This window comes from Prionailurus bengalensis, chromosome B4 (genome assembly GCF_016509475.1).
Source record: "Prionailurus bengalensis isolate Pbe53 chromosome B4, Fcat_Pben_1.1_paternal_pri, whole genome shotgun sequence".
NCBI lineage: Eukaryota > Metazoa > Chordata > Mammalia > Carnivora > Felidae > Prionailurus > Prionailurus bengalensis.
In genome coordinates this window covers 41,391,100-41,404,583 of record NC_057358.1, presented here as the reverse complement: position 1 = coordinate 41,404,583, position 13,484 = coordinate 41,391,100, and the positions used below count along the sequence as shown (strand labels likewise).

The 13,484-nt window shown below is 56.4% G+C and overlaps 1 protein-coding gene across 9 annotated transcripts; it reads left to right on the top strand.

Annotated features, from left to right (window-relative positions):
• The first annotated feature begins 321 nt into the window (after positions 1-321).
• IFFO1 (intermediate filament family orphan 1) lies at positions 322-13,484 on the top strand. Of its 9 annotated transcripts, none has more exons than XM_043562136.1 (10): positions 323-1,147; positions 5,106-5,166; positions 5,317-5,412; positions 6,103-6,243; positions 6,585-6,593; positions 7,249-7,406; positions 7,530-7,650; positions 7,915-8,010; positions 11,678-11,808; positions 12,381-13,484. In XM_043562136.1, the coding sequence occupies exons 1-10, from the start codon at positions 375-377 to the stop codon at positions 12,478-12,480; spliced, it is 1,686 nt and encodes a 561-aa protein (XP_043418071.1). In that variant the 5' UTR covers positions 323-374; the 3' UTR covers positions 12,481-13,484. The 9 variants fall into 9 exon arrangements, with proteins under 9 accessions (XP_043418075.1, XP_043418071.1, XP_043418074.1 ...); XM_043562134.1 differs by having other exon boundaries at positions 324-1,147; positions 6,588-6,593; positions 7,918-8,010; positions 12,377-13,484; XM_043562133.1 differs by having other exon boundaries at positions 324-1,147; positions 6,588-6,593; positions 12,377-13,484.

Sequence of the window (13,484 nt, the reverse complement as noted above, 5' to 3'; positions counted from 1 at the left end):
GGAGTCAGAGCTTAGGGTAGTTGGACTCCGGGGAGAGGAGGGCAATAGGGATGTAGGGAGGATGGACATCCTGCCACCAGAACCCAAGGAGTACTGAAGGGCCTGGATTTTATGTCTTTCTGCCACCCTGGCTGGATTGCAGGCGTGGACTGGGGTCCGCTCAGCCTCAGACCCGGAAAGGTCCAGGTGCCAGCCTCCAAATGAGCCTTTCATTGGCTTCTTCCCTGTCCTTCCCCGCCCCCCTGACCTCTGCCCCTCCCGCCGAGCTGTCTGATTGGTTGTTCCGCGTCCGCCTGGCGCCTCATTGGCTCTTCTCCCTTGCCCTCCATCCCTGCTCCTGTAGCGGTCTCGGTCTCCCAGCAGAAGACGCAGCCATGAATCCGTTATTCGGCCCCAACCTCTTCCTCCTACAACAGGAGCAGCAGGGGCTGGCCGGACCGCTAGGGGAACCCCTGGGAGGCGACCACTTGGCCGGGGGAGGGGACGTGTCCCCGGCGCCGCTCGCCCCGGCCGGCCCGGCTGCCTACTCGCCGCCCGGGCCGGGCCCGGCGCCCCCCGCCGCCATGGCACTCCGCAACGACCTGGGCTCCAACATCAACGTGCTCAAGACCCTGAACCTCCGGTTCCGCTGCTTTCTGGCCAAGGTGCACGAGCTGGAGCGCCGCAACCGGCTGCTGGAGAAGCAGCTGCAGCAGGCGCTGGAGGAGGGTAAGCAGGGCCGGCGGGGCCTGGCTCGCCGCGACCAGGCCGTGCAGACCGGCTTCGTCAGCCCCATCCGGCCCCTGGGGCTGCCCCTCGGCGCCCGGCCGGCCGCCGTCTGCACCCAGTCGGCGCGGGTGCTGGGCTCGCCCGCGCGCTCGCCAGCCGGGCCCCTCGTGCCCTCCGCTGCCAGCCACTCGTCGCCTTCCACCTCCACCTCCACCTCCTACTCCTCGTCAGCCCGCTTCATGCCCGGCACCATCTGGTCCTTCTCTCACGCCCGCCGGCTCGGGCCGGGACTGGAGCCCACTCTGGTGCAAGGGCCTGGCCTGTCGTGGGTGCACCCCGACGGGGTGGGCGTCCAGATCGACACCATCACCCCCGAGATCCGTGCGCTCTACAACGTCCTGGCTAAAGTGAAGCGCGAGCGGGACGAGTACAAGCGGAGGTAGGGGACCGGGCAGGTGGGGACCGGGCTCAGTGTCATGCCACACATGGGGCCTGGACTAGGTGTGGGTCCAGGAGAGGAGAGCGTTGCGGCCCAAGAATCAGGGAGGAATAAAATGAGAGTAAAGTTCCTGCTGTAAGGAGGAGCTTGGAAGTATTTACACGGCATTGGATACAGGAAGACGGGAATCCACAGGGAATGCAGAAGTCGCACTGGTGACAGGAAGAAGGAGACTCCGAGCGGAGTGCTGTGGGGAATATATATTTTTCTTGTGGCTTTTCTTTCTGTCCCATCTAGACCGCAGTGTTTGGCTGCCCCTGTTCTGTGGGGTTGTATGAGATGTGAAAGGGTCTCGCATTTGAGAGGTCACATCTGGGGTAATACCAGTCTCAGCCCCCAGGGCACTTTTGTGATAGAAGCTCCAAGTACTGATCAAAAGGATAATTGCTTTCATTTGGGAGTCTACTGAAATTAGGAGGGGGTGGTGAGGGAGGGGCTGCATCTCACAGTGGGCGATCCTACCCCTGCTCTGGGTTTCCCAAAGCAGTGTCGGTGGAAACTGGGTACCTACCTACTCAGTTCCATATGAAAGGCTCATATTGTGTGGAGTAAATAAAGGAAAGAAAAAAGAAAAGAAAAGAAAAAAAGGGGAAAAGGAGTTCCCTAGGGAAAGGGGGAAGGGACTGGTAGTTGTCCTAGGGCCATGGAGGCTGGGGGAATCTGTAAAAGCACAAAGAGCCAAAGGATGACGAAATGTGAGTAGAGCCAGCAGAGGAAGTGAGTGGGGAAAAGTTGAGAATATGGACACACCCTGCGAGTACAAGGCATCTGGAGGGCAGGCCCAGTGCTCCCTGAGGATGAGGATTTGGCTTTCTGCGGGGGACTGGCAGGGTAGCACAAGGGGCCAGGAGAAGGGATGTGATGCTAGCGCTGGCTGTACAAGTGGATCCCTTAGAGGGTTGATAACCAGGCCATTAGTAAGGAGCACGAGCACAGCCAGCTCTTTGTAGACTTTGAGGGATGCCATGGTGGAGGAGGAGGATGACAGGTCAGAAGGAGGCTTTAGTTTGGGCGCCATCAGGTTTAACCTCTTAATCAGCTACTCTGACCCCTTGTGGACAGGCCTGGGAACTACCTTTGCAGTCCTGTGTTGCAGCTTGGTGTGGGCTGGGGCTTGGCTGAATGCTATGAGAAATTACCCCTGAGTCTGGGGGCAACCTTCAGAGGTCTGTAACCTGCTAGAGTCTAGCAGATCGCACATCAGCAGGCTTTCTGAGGTTGAGTCCTGTCCTCATGCTGGCTTCCTTCGTTGTAGTCCATGTTATAAGTACCTTTGGGACTCTCAGACCTCCTAAAGCCATCACGAAGATGCCACCCAAAACCAGCCTGCCCCTGCCCCTGCCCCCGCCCCTGCCCCTGCATGAGTTAATTAACACTGTCAGCAGCAGAACGGGGGCAGTTCTGGAATGCATCCATAACCACAGAAACAACTGCTGTTCTCCGGTATTTTTTTTTTTTTTTTCTTAACTGAAAGAGTGTTTGTCCTTGGTCCAGCTGTCCAGGGCAGCAGAGAGTTATTCCTTGGGGACTGATGAGCTCATCGCTCTGCAGCATGCTGCTGTGCAGAGGGCCCCGCAGCTAGAGTTGTATGGTACGTGACACTGGCAGTTACTCATTCTTCCACCCCAGATCCTGTGCCCTCGTTCTGTTCTCTTTAAAGCAACACTGTAGCTCCTGTCAGTAGCCCGGAAGTCATGGGTATAGCTTGAGCACTAAACTGGGAAGGAGCTGAAGCCTCCTGGGTTCTATTTTCAGCACCCCTGCTGTGTGCAGCCTTGGGTGGATCTCTCTTTCCTGGCCTCAGTTTTTCTAGTGTAGGAATGGCCCCGGCTTCCTCACTTTGCTCCAGGATATAATTTATTTGGGAGAGAGGTCTTTAGTAAACACAGAATACACGGAAATTGTTCAAATTCTACTCATGTCTAGGGGACCTTGTAAGTGAGATGAGATTTGAATGGAGGTCGGAAGGAACCTATTTGTGGGAAAGTCTGGATGGAGAGCAAATAGGATTCTAGTAAGCATCCAGGGAGACTATGCGACTCTTGATCTCGGGGTCCTGAGTTTGAGCCCCATGTTGGGTGTAGAGATTATACTAAAAAAAAATTAATAAATTTTAAAGAATTCTAGTAACTTCTAGATGACTTATTTTCAGATTTTTTGTGTGTGTTCTAAGACTGTGTTCATCTCAATCCTTCCCTAATTTCCTTACTTAAATTTCTACCTGAATTTGTCGCTTGCTACCCTTTCCCATGCATCTTGCCCAGGGCCATCGTCACCTTGTGAGTCTTGCTTTCTTTCTCCAGGGACTCACAGGCTCAGGAGTATGAGGGTACTGCATTCCATGTCTTCAGGTTGTAGATGGAGAAACCACAGGCCCCAAAAAGATAAAGTCTTATCTATGAAACTGTATAACTTGATGCTGCGAGGGCCCCTCACTGGCCCCGACTGTCTGAGAATGCCAGTGCAAAAGTGGGAAGGACATGGGGGCAGCAGAGAAGGGTGGACAGAGAGCCAAGAGGGCCTGGGGCTGGGCTGTGTGATGGGCCAGCAGGGTGGTGGCCAGGCTGGCCGCCTCTTCCCTGCCCATGCGGGAGGGGCAGCGGGTGATGTAGAGGAGTTATTATTAGGAACACTGCAGTGCAGATGCGGGGGAGGAACAGGGAAGAGGCTGCAGGCGAACCCGGGGAGGAGAGGAGGAAGGAGGGTTGGGGGGGAGGATGGAGGTGGGGAAGGGAGGATTGAGTCCCATGTCTGCAGAACCCACTCGCTTGGGCTTTCATTTTTCTTGCCGTCCTCTTTGAGACTTTAGCCATGTTTCTGATACTGCGGTTTCTCTCGTGGTATCATCCCCTCCTTTCTCACACTGGAAGAAGCGGCAGGCACTGAGAGTCTGTGTGAACGGGGTCTGAGAAGTTCCGCCATCCCGGCCACCCTCGCAGGGTCCCAAAACCCTAAGCAGGGCCATGGCCGCCTCCACTGCCCTTTCACCTTGGCGATGCCAGGGCCTGTGCGCCCGCTCACCGTGGACTCACATTGAATGAAAAACCTAGCCCCAGGCAGCCAACCCTGCCTGCGGCCAAGGGTGTCTTTTAGCCACTTGGGGTTCTAGTCTCGGAATTCTAGAGCCTAGGACATGCTGCTTCTGGTTCCCAGCCACTGTAGAGCGAGGCACTTTTTCATACTCTGATCTCCCTGTCCCTCCAGGTTTGGGTGCCTGGGAACTCCAGGCTCCTGCTTCCCACAGGTTTCTTGCTTCAGGGCCGGCCCGGTCTCCTCTCTACGGCTCGCTTCCACGGGTCCTGGGTGGGCGGTTTCTGGAGCTTGTGGGGGATGGACTTTGAGCATCTCCTACCAGGCTCTTGACCAACTCTGTTGATGTGGTGTGTGTCCTGCAGCTGCTTCTCCAGGGTTAAATGGCACCACAAGAGGCAGGGCAGCGGGCTAGAGGAGCCCTGGTCTGGTGCAGGCAGGAGGCGGGAGACCGGATCTGTGCCACTGAAGGTGGGGGACCGGGCTGGTGGGCCTGGTGGTCTGGTGCGGGCAGGACAGGGGAGGAGGCCAGCCAGGCAGCTGGTGGGGCTGGGGCCTGAGGGGACGGGCACCATGAGGGAGCACAGTGGCAGCAGTTGCTCTTAAATACAGTTCCTGGGGCGCGGCCCAGAGGTTCCGGGAAGGCAGCTGGCCGACTCGCACTTGCCAGGAAGTGTGGAGCCACCGGACAGCTGCGGCTGGCCACCCGCTGGTCGGCCAGACGTGGCTGCCCACAGCCCCGGTGCATCTAGGGCACCAGACCTAGAGTCAGGGAGAGGCCTGAGCCAGAGGGGTGGGGAGCAGGGAGCTGCCGGGGCGGGGTGGGACTCTGCACCCACGTTCCCTCCCTGCCCCCTGTGTCTGCCAGGTGGGAAGAGGAGTACACTGTGCGGATACAGCTGCAGGAGCGAGTGAACGAACTGCAGGAGGTGAGGGCCGCCTGCCCCCCACCCCAGCACCCTCAGCCCCCTGCTGCCCACAGGCCCCCCCCCCCCCCACCGCCCTTCCTTGTCTTCATCTGCCTCCTACCTCGGCAGCGCCGCTAGCCGCTAACGGTGGGGCTTTCTCCCTGACTGCAGGAAGCCCAAGAGGCTGACGCCTGCCAGGAGGAGCTAGCGATGAAGGTGGAGCAGTTGAAAGCGGAGCTAGTGGTCTTCAAGGGGCTCATGAGCAATGTGAGTGCAGCCGCCGCACCCCGAAACCGGCCAGAGCAGGCGGGCCCCTCGAGTTTGGGCCGGTTGACTTCCTGGTCACTGCCGCCGCCTGGTGTGCCGTGCCTCTCCCTCTGCCTGCCCCCCACCCCACCCTCATTCAAGAGGGAGAGAAGGAACGGAAGTCCCAGTGTCGTGTCTGAGAGGCAGTGTGGCCTCCCTCATTTCTAGAGGTGGTTAAGCAGTTAGTTAAGAGGCCGGATCCTGGCTCTGCAAGCTGCTAGCAGTGTGGCCCTGGTGAGTCCCCCCACCGCTCTGCCTGTGTCCTCTGTGGAATGGGCGAGGCAAGGCACGTGCCCGTGAAGACATACTCTACTTAGCACCATGCTGGCACAGACGTAATGCTGAAGTGTCTGCCGTTCTTCTTGTAATACTTTCTCCACTCTTGTAACTGCCACTGGCCTCTCTCTCTGGCAGCGTAAGTTCTGGGAGGGAGCCCCTGCACGCCCCGGGCCACCGTGTCCAGGGCTCCCCCCGCCCGTGCTAACAGCGCGCCAGCTGCATGAGCAGCCCACGAGTGCCAGGGGAGGGCGTCCAGGAGGAGGGGTCAGTGGTGATATGTGACTGGAAGGGTGAGGGTCTTGCCAGGGCCCTTACTGGTCCTTGTCCGGAGTGCTGGCTGCCTCCTCACCGCTCCCTGCGTTCCCCGGACAGAACCTGTCTGAGCTGGACACAAAGATCCAGGAAAAGGCCATGAAGGTAGATATGGACATCTGTCGCCGCATCGACATCACCGCCAAACTATGTGACGTGGCTCAGCAGCGCAACTGTGAGGACATGATCAAGATGTTCCAGGTGAGGGCACTGGACTGCCCGCAGGCCCCGGGACGAGGGCAGGCCTTGGCCCCAGACACCCTGCCCACACCTCCCTGGTGCCTGAGCTCCTCAGGAGAGGGTGGGGGCAGGCCGTGAACCTTGCTTCATTGCTGGCTGGGAGCCGGGCCCTGCCCTCCTTCTTGGAGGACCTTACCTCGGCCCCCTGGGGCCCTTGGTGGGACGAGGCTTGGGGGGCAAGGAACAGCCTCTGAAAGAGAAGGTTTGGAAGCGTCTCTAACACCGTCTCTCCCCTCCCTCTCTCTCTCCTCTGTCCACCTCCTCTCCTCTCTTTCTTTCATCTTTTCTTGCTTTCTCCACAGAAGAAGCTGGTTAGTTTTGCTCTCATGCAAGCTTTTTAATGTCCCAGTCCCAGTTTCTAAACCACCCAGGCCTCGGCCGTCAGTTTTGACCCGCTGGGCTTTTCGGCACAGATTTCTTTTCCTGTCTCTGTTTTCCTTGCCCTTCCCCCCTTTACTCTACCTCGTGCCCTCTTTGCTTCATTTCTATCCCTTCTGCGGCTTTCCAGATCTGGATATATGATTCAGGTTCTCCTTTGTCTACACCGCGTCCTCCTCTTCCTTGCAGCCAAAAACTTTCCTTTTAGTTTGGTCATTTCATAAGAAAGACTTTTTTTTTTTTTTTTTTTTTTTTAGAAAACAAATCCTCTGTAGCCATTATGCACATCATAGCGTGGTCACAACAGGCCATTTCTCCCCTGATCTTACCGCCCTATTTTCTGTTTCTTCTTTTTCTTCCTTCTCAGTCTGCAGCCCTGTTCCCATCTGTGTCTGTCTGCCTGTCTCTCGGTAACTCTGGTGTCTGTTCCTGTCGTTGTAACTGTGTCTTCTCTCTCTGTCCACCCCGCCCTCCCGCTGGTTCACGCTTCTCCCCTCCCACCCGCCCCACCCCTGCCGGCGCCCACCCGCCCTTCTCCTCATGCACCCGGCCTCGTCTCTGTAGTCTCTGCACTTGTCTCCCATTAAGGTCCCATCCATGGGGGGGCGGAAGCGGGAGCGCAAGGCTGCCATCGAGGAGGACACCTCCCTGTCGGAGAGTGATGGGCCCCGCCAGCCCGATGGGGATGAGGAGGAGAGCACAGCCCTCAGCATCAACGAGGAGATGCAGCGCATGCTCAACCAGCTGTGAGTCCCGAGTCCTCCAGGCCCACCCTCAGCAGCCCCCCAGAGGCCGGAGCTCCCCGACAGTGGCCCTCCGCCCGCAGGAAGGCCCCACCCCCCTCTTGACAGCGGGTTCCCTGTCTCTAGGAGGGAGTATGATTTTGAGGACGACTGTGACAGCCTGACTTGGGAGGAGACTGAGGAGACCCTGCTGCTTTGGGAGGATTTCTCAGGCTATGCCATGGCAGCCGCAGAGGCGCAGGGAGAGGTAACGGCCCCTCCCGGCCTCAGGGCCCCGCCAGTCCTGCCCCCAAGCTGGATGCCCCGTCCCCCCCTCCCCTCCCTGCACTCCTTGCTGCTTTCCCTCTGTGGCCTCCATCCTGTACCTGCCTCTCCCATCTTCCTTCTTCCTTCTCTCGGCTTTCAGCAGCTTCCTTTAACCGGACTCTCTCTCTCTCCCCTGCCTCGCCCCTGTGGAATGCCCCCACCACCCTCCCCATTGGCCTCTCCCTTGCTTCCCTTTCCGCTTCAGCAGCAGGAAGACAGTTTGGAGAAGGTGATCAAAGATACCGAGTCCCTGTTCAAAACCCGGGAAAAAGAATATCAGGAAACCATTGACCAAATAGAGGTAAGACTGGCGTTGAAGCTGAGGCCCACGGGTGGCCCGTGGGTTGTGAGCGGGGCGGCGGGACCCCAGACACCAGGCCTTCCCCCTTTCTTTTGTGGGGGTGGAACCTTAAGAAAGACCTCAGGTTCTCCAGGGAGGAGGACAGATGTGGGCTCCGATCTCAGCCCTGTCACCTACTTTCTACCACTCCAACTTCTAACAGGCTGCTTATGGTCTCTCAGCCTGTTTTAGTTGTCACGCGGGACCTTTTTTTTTTTTTTTTTTTTTAAGCTTAGTTATTTTGAGAGAGAGACAGAGTGAGTGGGGAGGGGCAGAGAGAGAGAGGGAGATACAGAATCCCAATCAGGCTCCTCACTGCTAGCACAGAGCCCAGTTCAGGGCTTGAACTCACAAACCGTGAGATCATGACCCAAACGGAAATCAAGAGTCAGATGCTTAACTGACTGAGCCACCCAGGTGCCCCTCAAGCGGGATCTTGATCGTTGTTTGAAGATCAAATGAAATGATGCACACGTAGAGCTGAGGGCAGTGTCTGTCTCCTAGTAAGCATACTGCATGGCGGCTTTATTAGTATTATCACTCCTGGTGGTGTGATAGTGGAGTCCTCTAAGAAGTGAACTTGAACTTGGGTGATTCTTCAGTTCAGCCTTTCAGCTGATGGAGGAACCTCCGTTGTCATTCCCCAGCCTGGAAGATCCTTCTCGAGATGGCAAGGGAAGCGGGTGCTCTAACTTAGATGCTAGGTCTGCAGGGCTGTGGCGGTTTGTGGCACCCTGGGTGGCGGGGCTGAGGGGATGGGACTGGCTGCGGATCCTGGGTGCCCTCCTGCTCGTGGAGAGGACCCCTCCCTGGCCCTGAGCGCTCCGGCTTGGGGAAGACGCATGTGGGCCTCTATAACTCTCAGCCTCTCTTCAAGCCCATGTAGCACATTTATACCCTTGCTTGTCTCACGCCGCCCACATTTTGAGATGGAAGTTGACAGATGATTCTCCTACATGCTCATCCTCCCAACACACATCAAGTGGTCCTGCTCCTTTAAGCCAGACTGTTTTTGTTGCTTGCCCAGGCAGACAGATGCTAAGTTTTAAAGGCGCAGCTAGGTTTCTGTTCTCTGTTGAGTAGAGGGGAAGGGAGAGTCGCTCTCTGCTCGCTCCTTGACACCCATGTCACAGTCTTCCTCTTTTCTCGCAGCAGATTGGTGTTAGGAGAGGTGTTGGGAGAGCTGACAGGGGGCTTTGGGTACAGTGCTGACTCTGGTGACCCATCCTGGGGTCACTGGCATAGATGCAAGGAGCATTTCCCATTGTCGGTGGTAAAGCCAAGGCCCAGGTGGAGGTTGGGAGGGAGTTCATCCTTCCTCTCCATCTAGTCCCAGCCCTACCCTGTCTCTGGCCACACAGTGAGTCTGCAGTTTTCAGTGGAGGCTGTTAGATGCCTCCCAACTGTGGTGCTGCCTCTCCTCACCCCTGCTTTAAAATAAAAAAAAAAAAAATTTTTTAATGTTTATTCATTTTTGAGAAACAGCGCGTGAGCAGGGGAAGGCAGAGACAGAGGGAGACACAGGGTCCAAAGCAGGCTCCAGGCTCTAAACTGTCAGCACAGAGCCCGACACAGGGCTAGGACTCATGAACTGTGAGATCATGACCTGAGAGGAAGTCAGACGCCCAACCGACTGAGCCATCCAGGCGCCCCTCCTCACCCCTGCTTTAAATGCATGAAGTAAGGGCATATGTACAGATATGTACAGACAGCTGGTGGTCCTAGCCTTGTCTTTGGATAGAATATAATTGCTTCATTTCTTTCTTTCCTGTCCTGGTGAGTGCTGGGCTCCAGAAGCTAGCCCCTTCCCCTGCTGCTGTCCTTAGCTGGAGAAATTGGGGTGTAGGTGGCAGCCAATCTGGGCAAGAGCTGGTGACATCATGCCTTCCTGCACTGAGCACGCCCTGCTGCTCTGGAACCAGGGCCGCCATCCGAGCTGTACTCACTAGGCTTCTGACCCACCCAGGCCACCATCTCTTCTCTCCGGCCCTGTGACCCATTTACTTCTTCCTCCCAGTTCCCATCCTCTCCCTGTCCAGTTTGGATTAGTTCTGGGTGGTTTCCTCTATCCAATTCAGATTATTCACGGGTAGTTTCCTACCCTTTCTCTTTGCTCTCAGGCAGTCAAGCAGGTTACTTCCAAGCCGTTTTATTCTGCCTCTCTGTTTGGCCCCTGTCCTTTGTACCCCAAACAAAGAGAGGCAGCAGATTGTCTCTGGCCCAGATCTTTTCCACATCACCCCTCCTCTCAGCTCTACCTCAAAGCCTGTGGCAGAATCTGGCTCAGAGGGAGTTCGTATTTCCTTGATTCTGAGCCCACCTTTTCCCACATGTAACATTTCTTGAACCGGGATACATCTTATACGCAGTAGGACATTGGGTGTGGCAGAAATCTTTCTGTTGGACTCTGAGAACTGCCCACTCAGGAGACGAGAGTGGTAAGAGGAGGATTGAGCCTCTTTCAACAGTGCGGGGCAGGTCCCCTCCTTTGTGCCATGAGGCTTGTGGCTACTTCAAAAAGGCTCACTAAGTAATTTCCCATCTTGGGGCTGGGCACATGCAGAGATGAGTAAGACCTGGGGCTGGGAGCGGGGGCGCCTGGGTGGTTCAGTTGATTGAGCTTCTGACTTCGACTCAGGTTGTGATCTCGAGGTTTGTGAGTTCAAGCCCCTCATGGGGCTCACTGCTGTCAGCACGGAACCCACTTCAGATCCTCTGTCCCCCTTTCTCTCTGCCCCCTCCCCCACTTGTGCTCTCTCTCTCTGAAAAATAAACATTAAAAAAAAAAATGGAGGCGCCTGGGTGGCTCAGTTGGTTGAGCTTCTAATTTCGGCTCAGGTCATGATCTTGTGGTTTGTGGGTTCGAGCCCTGTGTCGGGCTCTGTGCTGACAGCTCAGAGCCTGGAGCCTGCTTCAGATTCTGTGTCTCCTTCTCTCTTGCCCTTCCTTCACTTGTGCTCTGTCTCTATGAAAAATAAAATTAAAAAATTTTAAAAAGGCCTGTGGCCACCTTCCAGGAGCACCCAAATTAGTGAGGGAGACAGACTGGGTGCCGCATTGTATTGGGCCTGCAGGAAGCCCAGGGAGGGAGCAAGGCCGTGCACAGATAGCCACCCTGGGCTCTCTGTCCTGCCCACACTTAGGTTCCTCTTGTCAGTGAAGGTCTGTTGCAAGAATGCAGGCCTGTAGCAGAGACCTCTGCCTTCGTCTGTAGGCAAAGATCCCCCGGAAAACTAAAAGGAATGATGGTATATTGGTGCCTTCTGGCTTGATCGGACTTTTTTATTTAAAAAGAAAATGTTTATTTTTGAGAGAGAGAGAGACATGGAGCAGGGGAAGGGCAGAAAGAGGGAGGCAGAGGGTATGAAGCAGGCTCCTTGCTGTGAGCATAGAGCCCAGTGCTGGGCTTGAGCTCACGAACCATGAGATCATGACCTGAGCCAAAGTCAAGAGTCAGCCACTTTGCCGACTGAGCCACCCAGGCGCCAGCATCTGACTTATTTTGAAATCTGAGCCTTCACCCGTGGCCACCTGGGCCCCATGCCTGGTGCTCTTGGTGTGTTAGCCCCTGGGGGTTAGGGGCAGGGGCACTACTGACCTGGATGGTCTCGTCCTGCGCCTACCACAGCTGGAGCTGGCCACGGCCAAGAATGACATGAACCGGCACTTGCACGAGTACATGGAGATGTGCAGCATGAAGCGGGGCTTGGACGTGCAGATGGAGACCTGCCGTCGGCTAATCACCCAGTCTGGAGACCGGTGAGGACCTCCCCCTGGAGTGTGGGGTGCAGCCCGCCTTCTGTGTCCTCCTCCAAGGGTGCATGCACCAGAGGCCGTTGGTGGGCAAGCCCTGAGAACCCTGTAGCTAAAAACCAGCAAGGAACAGAAGGGGCATGGGGGCAGTTTTTTATTGAAAGCCAGGCCCACAGTTCGTGCATCTCTCTGTGAGTTAAACCCCAACAAAAAAGTAAGTTCTAAAAAGTCACAAAAATACTACAGAGAGACACAAAGCTGGGGCCATCAAGTCTGCACTCGGGCTCAGACAACATCTCTCATACTGCGATTTGAGATATTTCTGAACTCTGAGCCTCCCAGAGTCCCCAGGATAAAGACAGGGACCATATCCCCCATCAGGGTGGGGCGGGAGGGATTTCCCTCTCCCTTCCCCACTGCCCTCACCCTGCATCCACCCTCACCCCTGTGGCCCTCCTGCCCTTGCCTGAGATGGCATTCACTGGCCTGCCAGAGAGTAAGGCCACGGGAGAGGAATGCCAGTGTCATCAGGATTCCTCCCTGCCCCAAGGTGACAACTGGTGTTTTTTTCTAGAAAGTCTCCTGCTTTCACTGCGGTCCCGCTTAGCGACCCGCCGCCGCCGCCGCCAAGCGAGACTGAGGACTCCGATCGCGATGTCTCATCTGATAGCTCCATGAGATAGGGACCTACCTCCAGCCTGGTGGCCTGGGGCCCCACCCTGCCGGGAACTCACAGAGGCAGAGGGGTGGGGGGTTCACAGAAGGGGAACGCCATCCGTCCCGCCGCACCAAGCCTCGCCCCTGGGGACTGGGGCGCTCCTCCCTCGGGCTTCCTGCCTTAGTCCTTGGCCTTCAGGGTTCTGAGGTGTCTGGAGCGAGGCTCAGCCTGCCCTTCCCAGGTGACTCCCACCACAGCTGGGGCTCTCCTGCCTTCACGCGTGGGCGTCTGCTACTTCTCATCTTTAAAATGCTGCCAGAGCGATCATGGCCCCTTACTTTCTCCATTGAGTAAGGAATGTGATTGTCAGATCTTCCTTCCATCTCTTGAGGCCTCGAGCCAGCTTACTGTCTTTGATTCTGTACTGGTGCTAACTGGCCCAGGCACTGGTATGAAGTGGATTAGGCTGGTCCTTCCAGGGCTTGTGCAACACACATGCAGTGGGAGAGGGCTTCCCTCCAAGGTGCAGGTGGAGGGAGGCGGGACCGGGCAGGGCGCTCTGTCCCCCCTTGCGTTGTCATCCACCCGTGGATGGCAGTGATGGGGCTGTGACCCGTCCTTTATGGAAGTGCCATGCATTGAAGGGGCCTCCGGTCTAGGCGGCTTCTGGATCCGACTGGGTGCAGTACCGTGGAGGGAGATGGAAGTTTCCCAATGCTGAGTGGCAGAGAAAAAGGTGAAGCTACTTGTATGTGTGTGTGCATGTGTGGGGTGTGTGTGTGTGTGTGTGTACATGTGTGCTCAGGGTCTCAGTTTCTTCAAGTATCAGTTGAAGATGTGCCTCCTCCGTGCCTGTCATACACTGAGAGCAGCAGGCTGAGATGTCCTGGACTTGGAAAAGCTTGGGAGAAACTGGGGAGCCGTGAATGTGGACACGTCAGCATAACTGCCTGAGGGAAGCTGTGCTGAGCGGACATTTGAATGGAGTCTTTAATAATAATGAAACTGGCGAGTATTTATTGAA